General features: G+C 37.0%; 1 protein-coding gene across 3 annotated transcripts in view; it reads right to left on the reverse strand.

Annotated features, from left to right (window-relative positions):
- Positions 1 to 352: 352 nt before the first annotated feature.
- Positions 353 to 16705, reverse strand: part of LOC117419880 (cadherin EGF LAG seven-pass G-type receptor 1-like) — a 98656-nt gene continuing 82303 nt past the window's right edge. For 2 of the 3 annotated variants that reach the window (XM_058986088.1, XM_034033207.3), the window contains 14 exons: positions 16399 to 16566; positions 15660 to 15786; positions 14383 to 14583; positions 10928 to 11102; positions 10431 to 10543; positions 9678 to 9757; positions 9190 to 9316; positions 8601 to 8726; positions 7936 to 8072; positions 6870 to 6973; positions 6049 to 6216; positions 3276 to 3509; positions 2727 to 2991; positions 353 to 2138 (listed from right to left, as the gene is read on the reverse strand). In XM_058986088.1, the coding sequence (XP_058842071.1) occupies positions 2114 to 2138; positions 2727 to 2991; positions 3276 to 3509; positions 6049 to 6216; positions 6870 to 6973; positions 7936 to 8072; positions 8601 to 8726; positions 9190 to 9316; positions 9678 to 9757; positions 10431 to 10543; positions 10928 to 11102; positions 14383 to 14583; positions 15660 to 15786; positions 16399 to 16566 (2050 nt within the window). In that variant the 3' untranslated portion in view covers positions 353 to 2113. The remainder of the gene's footprint in view (positions 2139 to 2726; positions 2992 to 3275; positions 3510 to 6048; positions 6217 to 6869; positions 6974 to 7935; positions 8073 to 8600; positions 8727 to 9189; positions 9317 to 9677; positions 9758 to 10430; positions 10544 to 10927; positions 11103 to 14382; positions 14584 to 15659; positions 15787 to 16398; positions 16567 to 16705) is intronic. The other variant, XM_058986087.1, reaches the window with a different exon arrangement.

Genomic DNA, 16705 nt, shown 5'->3' on the forward strand with positions numbered 1-16705 from the left:
TGATTACTTTATAGTTATGTCAAAAAGTAAAGCTTTATTTAAACAAACATCAAGTGTTTTTTAAACTATCCTTAAAGGAACACTCTTAGGAAAGCACATTTTAGAATATGAACTGTTTTACTGCTGGTGCAAAACAAAAAGCGCTGCTTTTATATCAGTTTGATATAGAGAAGTATGCAAAACAATAAAATTCAAAATTTCATTTTAATTTTTACAATATTACAATTGTGTTTTTACAGTGTTTTGCACAATAATAAATATACATTTGTTAAAAAAAAATAAAAATAAAATACTCCAGTGTCTATTGTCATAGAAATGTCTTCCATTACAAAAATTGAAATACAAATTCTGATAAAAAAGAACAAAAAAAAAAAAACCCTACATCTACTGGGACAAAATATACATACGTGAATTGCTGAAACACTAAAACCTGAGCAATACACCAAATTTTACAGTATTACTAATGTAGTGGTACCAAGCCATGTAAGAGACATACTTGCTATAGGTGACAAAGCAAACTATAAGGACTTTGTTTTTGTTATGTCATGTAAGACTGCATGTACACTTGTGAATTGCACTTGGGCCACTTGCAATTTTAAAAAGGGAATTACGGTGTGACGACAGCCTTTTAAAATATTAACATATTGTAGGAATGTACTGATTCAGAACTACATGCACAACCAAAATATATAGAAACTAAGGTACAGTTTTAAAGCAGCTTATTAATCATTATATTATTTCTCTTCAGCTAATGGAGTATTTTTAGCTGCCACTTCATGAAACCAACTAGAACTCAATTCAGTTCAAATTGGGCATATTTGCTGATAGATATAATGACACATTTTCAACCACCATGCAACATCTTTAAAAAGTTACTGTAAAAACTGAATGCACTTTTTATTCCTTAATGACTGCTTTTCAGACAGCTTTTGGGCAAACTGGTCACAGATTCCAAGCTGGTAGTTATGGCCTATTATTCTCTATGGTGTGTGCTGCTGTGTTAAATAAAACAAACAAACAGAAGTTTCAGTTTGAACACTGATAATATATTCTACTGACACAACAAAGGCATTTAAAGTGGGCTTTCCAAAGTTCTATCTCCAAACTAAATGGAGCACACCTCACAGAAAACTGATGCTTAGTTAATCTCTTTGTGAAACTTTCTGAAGGCTCACAGTTTGAATGTTGACATTATTGATGGCTTATTGCTGATATTAAGTTACCATGAGGAAAAGGGTTTGGTTATTTGAATACCTCTTGATTTAAGTTGGGTGCTGAAATACTGATTTTATCCAAGACCAGCAAATGAAGCAAAATCCAGGCATTTCCTTAATTTTTTTGTACAATTATTTTTTACATGATATCATAAAACACACCAACTTCAAGTTAAATTGCAATCATTATTTTATACAGCATATAAAAACACAGACAATGTATTCCATTAGAAATCTCTTGTAACAATAATCAACATAAAAAGGGATTTAAAATATACAGATGTGTTTTTTTGCGAAGAAAAAGTTAAAATACAAAATACATAAAAGTTATCTACAATTTACACATCAAATGCATTCATTTAAGACATTTTTTCTCCCAAAAGACAAGACCAAATAGAACACGACAGTGAGTTTTGCAGTTCTTTAGGGTGACGACTTCATATTGCTTCACAAAGAAGTCTTATTTCTTGTAAGAAGTCTCTAAGTAGATCATATAGTAGTCCATTTGAGTATGGCTGCCATCAATGCTCACCATGTTCCTTGGTTAACAGCAGTAAGGTCATGTCACCAAGTGACAGCAGCACGTAGCAGTGTCATTCACTGCCAACGTCTTTTTTTCAGTAGACTTTAATAAAATGCCTTGGTCTACCTTGCTGAGTGGTCATTCACCTCTTCTGGTAGTTTGGCACAACTCACACATTCATTGCAATACAGCTCCCACTGATGTAGCTGTGTGCATTCATTCCCTTTTCCAGCAGTCACAAGTCTGCAGTGATACTCATCTCCACAGGCGCCAGTCCAAAGTGGCGCATAGTACACAGGATATGGTTCTACTGAGCTGACAAGAGTGAGACACCAGTCCCTTGTGAGTGCAATAATCTTATCGAGTTCTTGGTGAATCAGATTGAAGTTTCATTACTTCCACTGCACAGGAGAAAAGGGAGGCAAACGGAAACATGCAGGATTAGGGTGATGTGGTGGCAAGCAGGTACGCAGACAGGCAATGATGGTCTAAACTACTACTACCTTTTTATAATGTCATGCAGTGGCAAAGTGACAACAAAATCTAGGGTTAGTATTTAATCGTAAAATTTATAAGTGCAGAACTAAAAAGTAACCAGTTCCCAGAGTTGATAAAAAAGTCTAACTTTTACATTCAATTCAAGTAAATGGCAGAGGCCCTTTGAATAAGCAGCCCCCTGTCTTAACAAACATGAATTGCCGGTACCTCTTAGGTGACTGGATAATTCCAGTTTTGCTGAACATGGGTTTATTAATGGGAATAAAGGACCTGATAATTAAAAAAAAAAAAATTGCCATGCCTCATTAAGTGGGTACTGTACTTCTAAAGTAAGGATACTCTTGCTGTGCTCAGAATTTGCTACAAGATGTTTCTGGTGGTGGTAGCATTGTTGTTTTTGTTTTAGATGAACAGTGCATTATCCCTTCAGGTTTCAATGAAGGCGATTCACCAACATTAGCACTTGATGTGAGTGTTTCTGTTGTACTTACTCTGAATCAGACGTGTCCCCATTTACAATCCCCACTTTGACATTCATTGCCACTCCATTTTGCTGTTCTCTTGACTGCTGCCTGTGTGGCTGTTTTATAAGTACACCAGTGCCTGGGGCTGATCGGGTCCCATCATTGGACCCTATAGAAGATGTTCGTGACGGAATGGTGGGCGGATTGTAATCAGAAAGCTTTTCTCTGAGCCGGTTTGTCATATTCTTATCTGTTAGAGGCGGTGGGTAGGTGATTTTGTTTTTGAGAATACCTGATTTAAAAAAAAAAAAAAAAAAAAGTTAGGTTACTGGAAAGCATTATAAAAGCTAAATACATTGATCCATTATAAATAATTGTTGTTTTTTTGGAAAGCTTGTTATTTTTTTTTAGTATTTATCTTGCTGGCAGAGAACACACAGATCAATTTAAACTGTCTTTCTGTCACCTGGAGCCGTTCACATTAGTAGAAGTGCACTTGTCAAAACATTTTTCCACCACTTTATAAGCCCTATTTTGTCCATGTTGTAAACATATTTTGTTTAGTAAGGGACTTGCCTTTTCTTTGTTCTGGCTGATGGTTGGAGTTTTGCTGGGGTGCAGTCTCTTTCAAAAGCTTGTCTTTCTCCTGTGGTTCCTCCTCCTGTATGTGGTTGAGTTTGTTTTCTTGGTGAAGTTCAACGCTGACCTTGGTCTCCACCCTGAGCTTGTCTGAACCTCCTGGGTCCTCGCTGTCATTGGCTGTTGTACATTCTTTGGGCCAGTGCGGTTTCACATGATTGGTCACAGCATCTACTTGATCAGAAGAGAAGCGAGAAAAGTCCTCAGAATTGAAGTAACATTTATGTAAATATTCATTAACTACCAGGAATATACCCAGCTGTAAACTAGAAGCACTCATCACTCAATTACTTTTGATTTAAAAATAGTTATCAAACCTCAGCCGTCATAATTCCACTGATAAGGCAGTAAAAATAAGACTCGATCAATACAAGGCAATCTATACTTTCCGCACTAATGATGAATCTTATCAAGACAATCCTAATGTACAAATAGTCTATTTTTATGTTAGCGTATGCAGAACATTTTTTTAATGTTGTAACACAAATACAGACGTGCTCAAATTTGTTGGTACCCCTCCACAAAAAATGAAGAATGCACAATTTTCTCTGAAATAACTTGAAACTGACAAAAGTAATTGGCATCCACCATTGTTTATTCCATATTTAATAGAAATCAGACTTTGTTTTTGATTTTTTATTCAACATAATATTGTAAATAAGAAAACAAATGAAAATGGCATGGACAAAAATGATGGAACCGCTAACCTAATATTTTGTTGCACAACCTTTAGAGGCAATCACTGCAATCAAACGTTTTCTGTAGCTCTCAATGAGACTTCTGCACCTGTTAACAGGTAGTTTGGCCCACTCTTCCTGAGCAAACTGCTCCAGCTGTCTCAGGTTTGATGGGTGCCTTCTCCAGACTGCACGTTTCAGCTCTTTCCATAGATGTTTGATAGGATTCAGATCAGGACTCATAGAAGGCCACTTCAGAATAGTCCAATGTTTTGTTCTTATCCATTCTTGGGTGCTTTTAGCTGTGTGTTTTGGGTCATTATCCTGTTGGAGGACCCATGACCTGCGACTGAGACAGAGCTTTCTGACACTGGGCAGTACGTTTTGCTCCAGAATGCCTTGATAGTCTTGAGATTTCATTGTGCCCTGCACAGATTCAAGGCACCCTGTGCCAGGCGCAGCAAAGCAGCCCCAAAACATAACCGAGCCTCCTCCATGTTTCACTGTAGGTATGGTGTTCTTTTCTTTGAAAGCTTCATTTTTTCGTCTGTGAACATAGAGCTGATGTGACTTGCCAAAAAGCTCCAGTTTTGACTCATCTGTCCAAAGGACACTCTCCCAGAAGGATTGTGGCTTGTCAATATGCATTTTAGCAAATTCCAGTCTGGCTTTTTTATGTTTTTCTGTCAAAAGTGGAGTCCTCTTGGGTCTTCTTCCATGGAGCCCACTTTCGCTCAAAAAGCGACGGATGGTGCGATCACAAACTGACGTACCTTCACCTTGGAGTTCAGCTTGTATCTCTTTGGCAGTTATCCTTGGTTCTTTTTCTACCATTCGCACTATCCTTCTGTTCAATCTGGGGTTGATTTTCCTCTTGCGGCCGCGCCCAGGGAAGTTGGCTACAGTTCCATGGACCTTAAACTTCTTAATAATATTTGCAACTGTTGTCACAGGAACATCAAGCTGCTTGGAGATGGTCTTGTAGCCTTTACCTTTACCATGCTTGTCTATTATTTTCTTTCTGATCTCCTCAGACAACTCTCTCCTTTGCTTTCTCTGGTCCATGTTCAGTGTGGTGCACACAATGATACCAAACAGCACAGTGACTACTTTTCTCCATTTAAATAGGCTGAATGACTGATTACAAGATTGGAGACATGTGTGATACTAATTAAAGAAACCAATTAGTTTGAAATATCACTATAATCCAATTATTTATTATCTTTTCTAAGGGGTACCAACAAATGTGTCCAGGCCATTTTAGAATATCTTTGTAGAATAAGCAATAATTCATCTCTTTTCACAGCTTCTTTGCTTTATTCTATGACATAACAAAGGCATGCAAGTATACATGATAAAATAGCTTTTAATTTCATCACTTTTCAGGAGGAATGAAGCATTATTTCAATGAGCTGTAAGGGTACCAACAAATTTGAGCACGTCTGTATATAAATGGTTAGAACATACATTTCTTATTGCCATTTTATCATCTCACAACTACTTTTGCACCTGCTTCAAACTAGAGCCCACAGTACTGAAAGTTACAATATAATTAGCCTACAAGCCCTGCTCTTCAATAATACAGTTCATTGACCTGGAAGTGATTTGACTCACTAGTTGCCATAACAATGAGATCTTTATTCACATTACTTTCAGTACAGAAAGTACTCATGCATTATTTACAGTACTCTTAGCTGTTATCACAGAACCTGCATTTTTCTGCATTACCAGATTATAATTTAAGCCTCTGGAGCAGACCCTGATTTACTGGATTCAACATCTGGCAATGGTAACAGATCTCCTTGTAATTTGCAAGACAGATACTGTAAATACTTTAAAATGGCACTGCCCCATTTCTAAACTGAAGATATGCTCCACCTCATATGTTTTCATTTTGTTGGGAACCCCTTTTCCTTCAAAACTCAAACTATAAAACAAACACAACCAACATTCCATTCTTTAAATAGAGCCACAAACAGTTTGGGTAAATTACCACACCACCAAACTGTTCCTTGCCATTGTGTTTCTTTTACCTTTCGGAGTGCTGTGAAGTGGCTGTCTCTCGTTGTTTTTAGGTGTTGTTGGATTCCACTTGGGCTTCAACTGAGTGTCATCATCTTCGCTGTCAGATGAATGTGAGGAGGCATAGGAACTGCTGTGCTCATCCACAGAGAGCTCGCTATCCGAGTCAGAGTCATGGTCTGTAAGTATAAGGAGAAGCATCGCAAATATGTTCCACATACCTCTTTTGAGGCTAAGCAAGATAAAACAAGTATGTTTGTAACATCAACTCCTGCCATGGCTGATATCTATAGCATGAAAAATATATTCATATATCAGATGCTAATACTCTTGATGATTTGTGATAAAGAATATCAAAACCAAGTTTTATCACAACTGGATAAGCGTTTATCTATATGTATATGAAGACACATACAGTACAGTGCTCCCCTTTATAACGCCATAGTTACAAGACAGTGCTGTTTGTGTTTCGTGTAATAGCATAATGAAAGTGCTAATGGAATGGCATTATAGGGTAAATGGGAGCAACAACCAACCCGCCTTATAATAGGTTGAGCAGTATAAAGAGGCGCACTGTACGTAAACTCGCAGGCCCCTCTGCTTCAAATGTGCACAACAATGTGTACTCTTTAGAATATGTGTACACTGTAAGAGTCAATAGTGAATCAGAATAGGGTAAGTATTGTTATAATTACTACAAATATGGGACTGTATGTATGTAGAATTACAGTGGATCAGACTTTGTGATCCCTTTGTTAATGAATGTGGAAAGATACACTTCAGATACAGTGGATATTCAAATTGATTTAAAAGTGAAAGTCTTGGCCTTTACCTTCAGTCTTTGTTGGGTTGCGGTGGAATTTGGCAGAGTCTCCTTCAGTCTGCTCCAGTCTTGCTATACTTGATGATATACTTGGTTTCTGAGTGGCATCCTTCCTAAAAGATTTACATTTAAAAATACAATAAATGCCACTTTCTTTCTTATCACAGTGGATGTGAAATTGTGCCATGCTCCCATTTTGTAAAAGCTTTGTACTATTATATCTGAATTCAATTTCTACACTTTTGAGATTAATATTTTATTAATTTAAAGTCTGTCTCCACCCATGAGATGCATTGCCTTGTGTTCACTTGAGAATGATTGAGCTGTTAAGAGTTTTTCTAGCTCAATTAGTATAATGTAGCTCATGTTGATGAAGAAGCAGCATCTTGGGCCATTAAAAAACATTCCAATCATCATCCTTATGTAAATGACTTTGACTGGGCTGGAAGAGAGACAGTCTATTAGAGATAACGGGGTCATTTACGATTGTGTACATTAATACAAGAGTAAATGTAGTGCAGTTATAAATAGGAGATATAATTCCTGCTTTTTTAATTTAAATATTCTCTACTAATGTGCCACAGTACATCATTCATGCACTTGACAAGCATGACTAGGATACTCCTTGCTTTTGAGCAGTGCTAAATGCTGGTTTACAGTTTTTGTTGCTTTGAAAACTTTAGTAAAACTTTATGACAGCCTAATATGCCAGAAGACACAGTTGATATATATTTAAAACTGCTAACATATATTGTGGTCTATACTACTTAATAATGGATAATGAGGTGAGCGTTCGATCAGCTAATCCCAATATTAAACTGTCAGAGTTATCAAACATATGTTCTACCTTGCAGAAGATGTTTTATTTCTAGTGTCTTTGTAAGTGCAGTACCATAATCATGCCCTGCGAGGTGAATGCAAGCGCAGCCCAGTAAGAAGTAAAGAGTGCAGTGCAAAGGAAGCGGCAGGTATAAGATACTAAAATAAGATGTTCTGCAATCGCTTACAGGATTAGTTAGATTAGTAGAAAATCTAAAAGAAAAGTAGGAGCACCATGCACCCATCACCTGATTACCTGAACTTATAAGCAAGATAGCTACTGTGGCTCTTGGCTGACCTGACAGTGCTATCGAGGGAAGCGGTTGACTCTCCAATGGTGGTGCGGTACATGTCTGGTTCCTCTATGTACGTGTTATTGCAGTTCAGTGATCGCTGGAAATAATTGGGAAAATAGGGTTATTGCAAGCATTCATTTGCAGTATGCAGTCCCACCTGTGCATTTACTTGCAACGCTAAAAGTATCTAAACATTTACAATGTATATTGTTTTCATAATAGTACATCGTTTCAATTTTTACTTGAGCTAATGATGTCTGAAATATTTTCAGGAAATCTGATGTTTTTGAAGTTATTTCTTGTGACACTGAAAAGTAGAATCTGACTGAGAAACTGTATATTGCTTTCTGAAGTTCAACGTACTCGTAATAAAGCACATTTGCAAAATGTGACTTTAATAACTAGCCTGTTGGAGGTTAACTACTGTTCATTAGGTTACACATTACCTCAAATGTGCTGATTGATAACACAATCTAAATAGCATATCTAACTCTGGTCAGTAGCAAACACAACAGCAAAAGTAACCAAGTCATTTTAAGCTTTCAGTTTGGTACTAATGTCTGGTGAGGTTTTCCTAACTTTTCATTTAAATCCAAAATGCACAAGGACTCCTTTTGTAACCTACTGTTAACAGAGACGTTCTTGTTGTCATGGACTCATTGGGTAGAGATTTCTTCCCAGTTAGAGTGTTCTTTAAGTGTTTTCTCACTTCTTTGTTAAAAATACAGTGGAAGAAGAAAATGATTATTCCCTGCAATAGAAACAAATAGAAACATGTTAATGTCGTGTTTAGCTTACGGTGGGACAAAGCACCTAACACTTTACTGATTTAACTAAACTGCAGAGATTAAAGATATTTGTGACATCCTGGTGACTTAAAAAGTCTAAACTACCCTTGTGGCCTCTTCGCTATGTTCAAAACAAATGTGGTATATTTTACATCCACTGGGGGCAGAGTGTTGCAAAGGGACAGGTTAATGGTTACACACTGGTGTACCAGCTAAACTTGGAGAAGAGACATGTTTGAGAGCCCTTTACAATTGGGTGCTTTACACATCACCGGGATATTTTGACTGAAGCAGAAAATGATATACTAAGTGAATCTAAACAAAAAGAAGAACACATTAGTTAAGATATGTGATATTTCAAACCCATGCCAAGTTTTAGCAAAATGTATTCATGTGGAAATAAACCAATATCTGTATTTTCAATACCTGTAGACAACTGAATATGGCAAAGAGATAATGAAAGGTCATCACATTGCTGTTTACTGCCATCAAACCGAGCAGCCAGGTAGCACTGATGAGCAGCAGCAGGAGGAAAGCGGTGCGCAGGCTAGAGCTAAAAAGACACACACAGAAATAACTTGTTTTGTTTCAACTCTTATTCTGTGTTGTCACTATCTGCACCAAAAAATGTTACACTTTAAATAAAATCAACTTTGGGGTTATGTTACACACTCTACACCAAACAAAAGCCTAATGGACTTAGTATGTGCGATTTTGTCTAAATTGCACTCGACCATTTAATGTAAATGTAATGTGTGCTGTATTGATCTGAAATTTGTTGCACCAACGGCATTTAGAAAGTGGAGTGCTTAGTAAAATGAACTGCACATAACATGTAGAACAGTCTTCATGTTAAATATCTCACGAGCAGCATTTTAATGTGAACATTTTCAAATCATTACTGTATTACTCACATAACCCCGGCCTTTTCAAATGTTCTATTCTTTCTTCCACAAGAGGCCCTTGCAGCTAGTACAAAGATCACTATGTTGACCTGTCGGTAAAAACAAACGGTTATACATATTGAGCAATGAATACACAAATATACACGTACTCTCTCATTACTTCTAGGTAATGTTCTGTATACATACACTTACTCAACCACTTATGATCAAAGGCATGAGTAATTCTTGCCTTCATAATACATATAAAAATGTAATTGCTTTTTTAGATTGCTAGCTCACAATTGATCCATTCAAGCACCCATCCCTGTTTTATAGCTGCTGTAGCCTCTGGTGCAGGGCAGATAAATCACTATACAGAACTTTCTAATGACTGTACCCATCTAATATATTACAAGACTATATTCATTTTGCAAAATGTTTTTTCACACATATTCATGTATATATGTATCATTCGACTTCATGAAGCAAAATTAGTTCATTCTATAGGATGATGCTAAACTTTTGGTCATAGCTGTATACACACACACACACACACACACACACATACAGGGTGATTAGAAAGTAAGTTTACCACATCAACGCACAATATCTCATGTGGTAAACGTAATTTCTAATCACTTTATATATATATATATATATATATATATATATATATATATATATATATATATATATAATGTTTGTAATAAACAGTACAGGCAAATTTATACAAGACATGACAAATTAACAAATATCAGAAAATACATTTAATTGGATACTCACAAGTACCACTAGTGAAATGGGTCCTGCAAAACTCCAAATGAGAGTATCGTAAACAGAGAGCCAGCAAAAGTCTGGATTGCCATAACCCTGTGGGTCCAGGCCTACTGCAAGACCTATAAAAACACACAAACACAACACTGGTATTAGAAGAATAAAACAAAACACTTCACTAACCAGACACGCCTTTCTTTTTTTTATGTGAGAAAGAAAATGCTGGTCCCTGTTAAAACTCTTTACATCAATCATTTTACACACAAACTTTTACTGGGTTTGAACATAGGCCAGACTTTTGGTATGCTCACTCCCAGAGTAGTTTAAAAGATAAAACCTGTGTCCCCAAATCACCTACACAAATCCAGTTGTAATTATGTCGAAAAAAAAATAAATTATTAAAAAAATCTTACAAAGTATTGCAACACAATGGAAGTCAGTGTTTTGCAGAAAAGAAAGCTGTAATTTGTACAGTTTTTACTATCATTGTTATTATAAACATTCACCTGTTATGACGGCAGGGATCCCCCAGCCAATGGCGTAGTAGAACCTCATGTGCCCGTGATTGATGTTCCTAACTTCGGTAAGCATTCGGTAGATGTGCAGCCCCTCCACAAACATCCAGGCAAAGGTGCACATGTAGAAATAGTGGAGGAGGATAGCGATCACGGTGCAGACAAACTGAAACACAGAAGCAACTACTGTCAGTACAAGCTAGAGAGATCTACTATACACAGACATTGGTCTTCAATACCAGACTACCACATGTAATGAGGACTTAATGTAAAGGCATTTATGAAGCTGTGGAGTTACACTGTAGTGCTAATACTATTACACAGAACTAACCACTGTTACTGTTACACAGAGATAACCACTGTTACTTTTACATATACATATCTTTATTTCTTTCAGGCCAATTGGTGTCTGTCCTCAATCTTATGTTAGTAAGTTAGAAAGTTGGTAAGGGGAAAGAGATTAAACCACCTGCTTTTGCTGATGTCCATTGACTGTGCTTAGACTGTCCTTTTTTTCTCTCAGTACAATATAACCAATTCTTCTACACGTACTTACATGCTTCTCCCATCTGTAACAATGCAAATGTCAGGTACGCTGTTCATTTACCTAGGTGCCCGAAGGCATCTTCTACTTAGAGCCTCATGTTGGCTCATGCTTTTTAGATAAGCCTGGGAAGGTTTTTGCATTACTTTTAAAAAGCAAACATAAAACCACAAAGTATGATTCATGTAATGCAACCATTGCTAAAGCATGAGATTTGGAGTCTCTCCATAAGTCTATTGTTTTCTGACTTAGACTGATACTGGGCCCTGACAGACAGGATTTATTTCTAAACTGTGGTGCGGCCTGCTTTTTCTTATTCAGGTTAATCAGAGTATGGCTCATTGGGCCTGTACTGATACCAGGCACCTAAAAGGTTCAAGTAGAGCAGCTCTATCACACACAGCAGACGCCACACTTTAATATTGAACATCAAAATGTTAACAGTGTACCGTCAATCCCCCAAGTAAAACATATGAATACACATTTAACACGCCCACACTGTTATCAGTCAGAATTTCAACACACTCGCTCCGCCTTCAGATGATCCAACGGCTTTCTACCTCTGACCCAGAGGGTCACCATCATTTAAAAACGCATTCCAGCTATTTGGTAGTGCTTGTTTTCTATGACAAGTAAGTTTAACCAAAATCAGTTTAAAATGCAATGATTAACCAATGCTAGTTCATCCAAGGCTCAAGATCTCTCTGTGTTTTGTCTGCGACATGAAGACAATAAATAAGTAACTTGCCCTGGGTCACTTAAGCCGTCCAGACTTAAACTATGGATAATTTGCGAAATGGTTCCTGATCCATTACGTTAAAACGCTCAATCAGAATTCTAAGGTAAAACTAAGTGAACAGTTTCAAGATGTAGAAAGAGCTGTCCAAGAGCTGAAGTGTTGAAACAGACTTCTAATCAAAGGTAAATGTCTGTCGGCTTTCAGAAACATCCTATGAAACCTATGGTGTAGTCAATCTGGTGTTGATATCTATTCAACTGTATAAATGGGTAATTGTATGTAAAAAAAATAAATAATGTGATATCATGTAACAATTGTAAGTCGCCCTGGATAAGGGCGTCTGCTAAGAAATAAATAATAATAATAATAATAATACTGTAGAACTACTTCCTAAATATCACATTCAAAATGCCGTGCCTTCAAAAAGATCCAGCATGTTGACAGATTTGTTCAGTGTCATCATTATTCCTCTTTGTGAAGTAATTCTCTGTCATTATTCCTTTTGGAAGTGTTGAATGTTATTTAGACACTGTAGGCAGTGCAGTTTACTTACACATTCTTGGTATATGACCTCCCTTTGTCTAAGAATAGTCAAGTGATTTTAGTGAATTTTATTGCACAAGAATCTCAATCAAACCTGTATATTTCTTTGCTTTGAACTGCAGCGCAAACATGGTGGCACTCCTTTTTTGAAGGCAAGGCCAAAGCAGCAGCATGTTTGGAGTGTTGCTCTTAAGAAATTGATAATGGCTCTGTGTAGTATCTCTTGTGTGATATGAGTTTATTTTAAGCAATATGATATACAGTGTGTTTATAAAGTCAGTTGATTACATTGTGCTGTTGGGAAAAAAAAAAAAAAAAAAAAAAAAACAGAACAATGACACTTGGCAAGTAGAGATTCCAAGTGACTCTGAGCCTTTTTAGAGTGTAGGCATTATTATAAGAACAATGGAGGAGATTAAGAAAAGATGGAACGATATTCCGAGGCGCACAAAAGAAAAAGTCTCATATACATGTAATACAACAAGGGCTCATCCTCCACTGTTATTTTAGTATTGCCTACAGAATGTATGTTTTGTAATATGGCATTCTGGTATTTAACAATACTGGTTCAGGCAGTATTGTTAAATTTGATTTTGAAGGAAAACGGTAAAAAAAAAAAAGGGACAGATGTCGCAGTTAGTTTGTGGCTAGAGCAAATACAGTACAGCTGGTTGTAGGCACATCTGAATAATGTAGCTGTATTATAGACCATAAAGATATGCTTTAAAATCATACAGTCAGAAACACAGACATACATAAGAAATAGGAGAGTTGTAACTGCATAAGAATTTAAGAAGATATAAGTTGTAGTTAAACTGAAGACTGTTCGTATAAAGCTGTATGGAGTTATTGTTGTTGAACATATTGCTGTACAATGGAAGGATTTTCCACCCGTTTGACTGCCATGTATTGTTTATGAAGTTTGAAAAGTGTATACGCCTGGAATTATTCTACACGAAATAATTAGTTTAAATAATATGCGAAGCACAACTGGATGATGTGTCGTAATGTATAAGCAACTTACTACAAACTCTGAAGTGGTATATTTGTTTATGAAGCCACCACATATTCCATATTTTATTCCTTTGTCCTGGTGATGTATTTCGAGCTTGTAACAAATCTTCATTTGTTACAAGTACTGCTTGTACCAAAATCTCCACTTCCATATTGGTAAATTTCAGTTTTTGCTTCCAAGCATCCTCATCACCATGGCTAGTACCAGGCTGAGGTCTTTGTGTGCTATTCATTTTGTTTTGGAATGTGTAGCCTACACACGCAGGGTTGATCCAAACCCGCTATTTATTGGGAGAGGTGTGTAATTCTCCAGCACTTATTGCGGTGAGGGATATTTAAATTGTTTGATTGGAGAATTGCCTGCTTCACCTAATTAGTCTTATAAAATAGGTTGTTATTTTGACGCTGAGTGCGGCCGTACTGAACACGCACATTACATGGCTTTTTGCGGTTGGTTTTTCCCCTTTATAAATTTGGGCCCAAGTGTTTTTGCCTAACTGTTTAATGTCTTAAGGAATATCTAGCATGCACACCACCAAGAGCACTGGCATTGTATACCTAATTAAGAACACACTATATCAAGGAATAGAGCCCTCCTCTCCTTACTGGATTGTCGGTTTGGTTGATTCCAATGAGGAAGACCAGTTCGGAGAAGAAGAGAGCTGCAACCAGGTTCTTGTGAATGCTGTGAAGGTTCGACCGCAGTGTCCGGATGATGACCAGCAGTATAAATGTCACCAGCAAGGCCACCAGGGATACAGAGACTGTGGTGTAGGTGACAATCTTCAAGGGCAACACCTCACCATGCTGAAATGAAAAACAAAGAGTTCGGGTTTATGCTGAACGCCTTGGCAAGTTCAGAATATTTGTTTTCTTTTCATTATATTAAAAAGAAAACCATTGAAATGGCATGATTTGGTTTTCTCTCACCCTGTTTTATTTTTACTGAAAGATATCCTGCAGGAAAACTGAATAAATCCTACATACACATGAATAACTATCCCGGTTACCAAGAAGTTTATCAGCTCATTTCCACAGATGTGAGTGCAAGGCTATGAAATCTATTTGCTTGCGTGGGAACCAAGAATCCTCATTAACTGTCCCTGGTCATTAGTGAAGATCTGACAAACACTATTCACATGACTGAAAAATACACCAGTCTAAACGCTTCTAACAAGAAAAGTGCCTAGAACGTATTATGTAAGGGGGTTGAAGATAATCTGTCTGCCAAGGACTGGCTGAGGGAGATGTAATTCTCAAAAAGCCTTTAAAGAACTTCAGCAGAATTGGGACTCCAAACAATTCAGTTAGTACCAGTCCAGTTTGTAGTTCGTTATCCCTTACGGCTCTTCACATTCATACAAGACAGCATATACATTAGTTGTGAGGCTATTGCCTACAATGAACTGATATGACTTACATTAAGAACGAAAAAAAGGATCATGTTTTTGCATATCTAAAATGATTTTGTGGCCAGTAAATTATTCACATTTAATCTTAACAGAAAATCTTATATTGTTTTTGTTTTATTTGTAATCTGTTGCATCTGAAGATAATCTAACATTGGTTGCATGTTAGATTTTTTTTTCTTAATTAATACTCTGATTAACTTGAATAAAACCTTGCATAGGTGCACAGTAAATGTTATTTTTTTAAATAGTTTAGTTGTGCTTGCTGACCTTGAATGAAACATTCCTGCCTCAGTAACCAAGTTCCTGCCTAAAGGTACTTCTTTTGAAACCTGCCAAATGAGTTTCAAATAAAGACTTGTGTCTACCTTAACCTAATTGGTGCCTAATGGGCCTAATAAAGTTTCATTCCATGCCTGAGATACAATGAAAGCTTTCTTTTTTTGTGAGAGGGCCGGTCACATGAAAGCGTACCTCTCGTTTGGAGATATCCATGAGCACTGCAAAGCTGGTCATGTGATTGCATTGGCAGCTGATATGGGTTTCGTTTCTGAAGACAAGCTCACAGCCTTTGGAGGACCAGCCTCCAGTCCCACCGATCCTGCCAAAAACAATAAATATATATATATATTATAGAGCCAGGTTTCACCTTATACTAACATATAGCGCTCGATGTAAATTCTTTCATAATGCATCTAGACAACAATAATTCAACCTTGAACCTTAAAATGCAGTTCTTCTGCGTATAGCCATGCTCAAATTACTGTTTTATAAAATTATACATGGAGCAATGTAACCTTGTTGCTTAACCTGATTACACTGGGTTCTAGTCCAAGCCCAGCTCCTTCATTACTGTGTAACTCTGAGACGTGTCTCAATGATCCAACTGAGCTGTGATGCATAATCCAAACACAGCCCTGAAGCAGACTAAATGTTGCCTTTCACCTGACCTTTCTAAAATTCTCCTGAAATTTATTTTGACACATTTGCTTGTATGGTACATATCTATGAAAACTAAGCCACTGGGCTTAAAACTAATTAAATATTATATAATATGAATCATTGCCCACAGCTGCCATTTACAGTATAGCCGGAAAACACACTGCTGGTCTTTGATCTCTCTGTACTCCTGGTAATCTGTAACCCTTGTATACAAGTCATCTCACATGCCTGGGGTTAACCTGGCGAGGTCTTGTTTTTGAAAAGAACTTACGGAATCGAGTGGTTCCAGAACACACAGACAGGCTTGGTTCTCTCCTCTGTCTCTAGAAGGTTGTAGTACAAAGTGATAGGCTCCTTCAGCAGAGTGGGCAGAGTCCCCTCCTCACTATGGACTGTGGTGCTCACAATCGGTGTGTTAATGACAGGCCGGTTAGGTAACCTACACAAATACAAAGGGAAAACATGTGAATATATAACCTTTTCTGAAGATCTTTAGCAGTTAAGAGGCCAAGTTTTTTTTTTTAAATCTCTCTTAGAACTATTTATAGTACTTCATAATATTCCACAGAGAGGAAAGA

Source organism: Acipenser ruthenus, chromosome 14 (genome assembly GCF_902713425.1).
Source record: "Acipenser ruthenus chromosome 14, fAciRut3.2 maternal haplotype, whole genome shotgun sequence".
NCBI lineage: Eukaryota > Metazoa > Chordata > Actinopteri > Acipenseriformes > Acipenseridae > Acipenser > Acipenser ruthenus.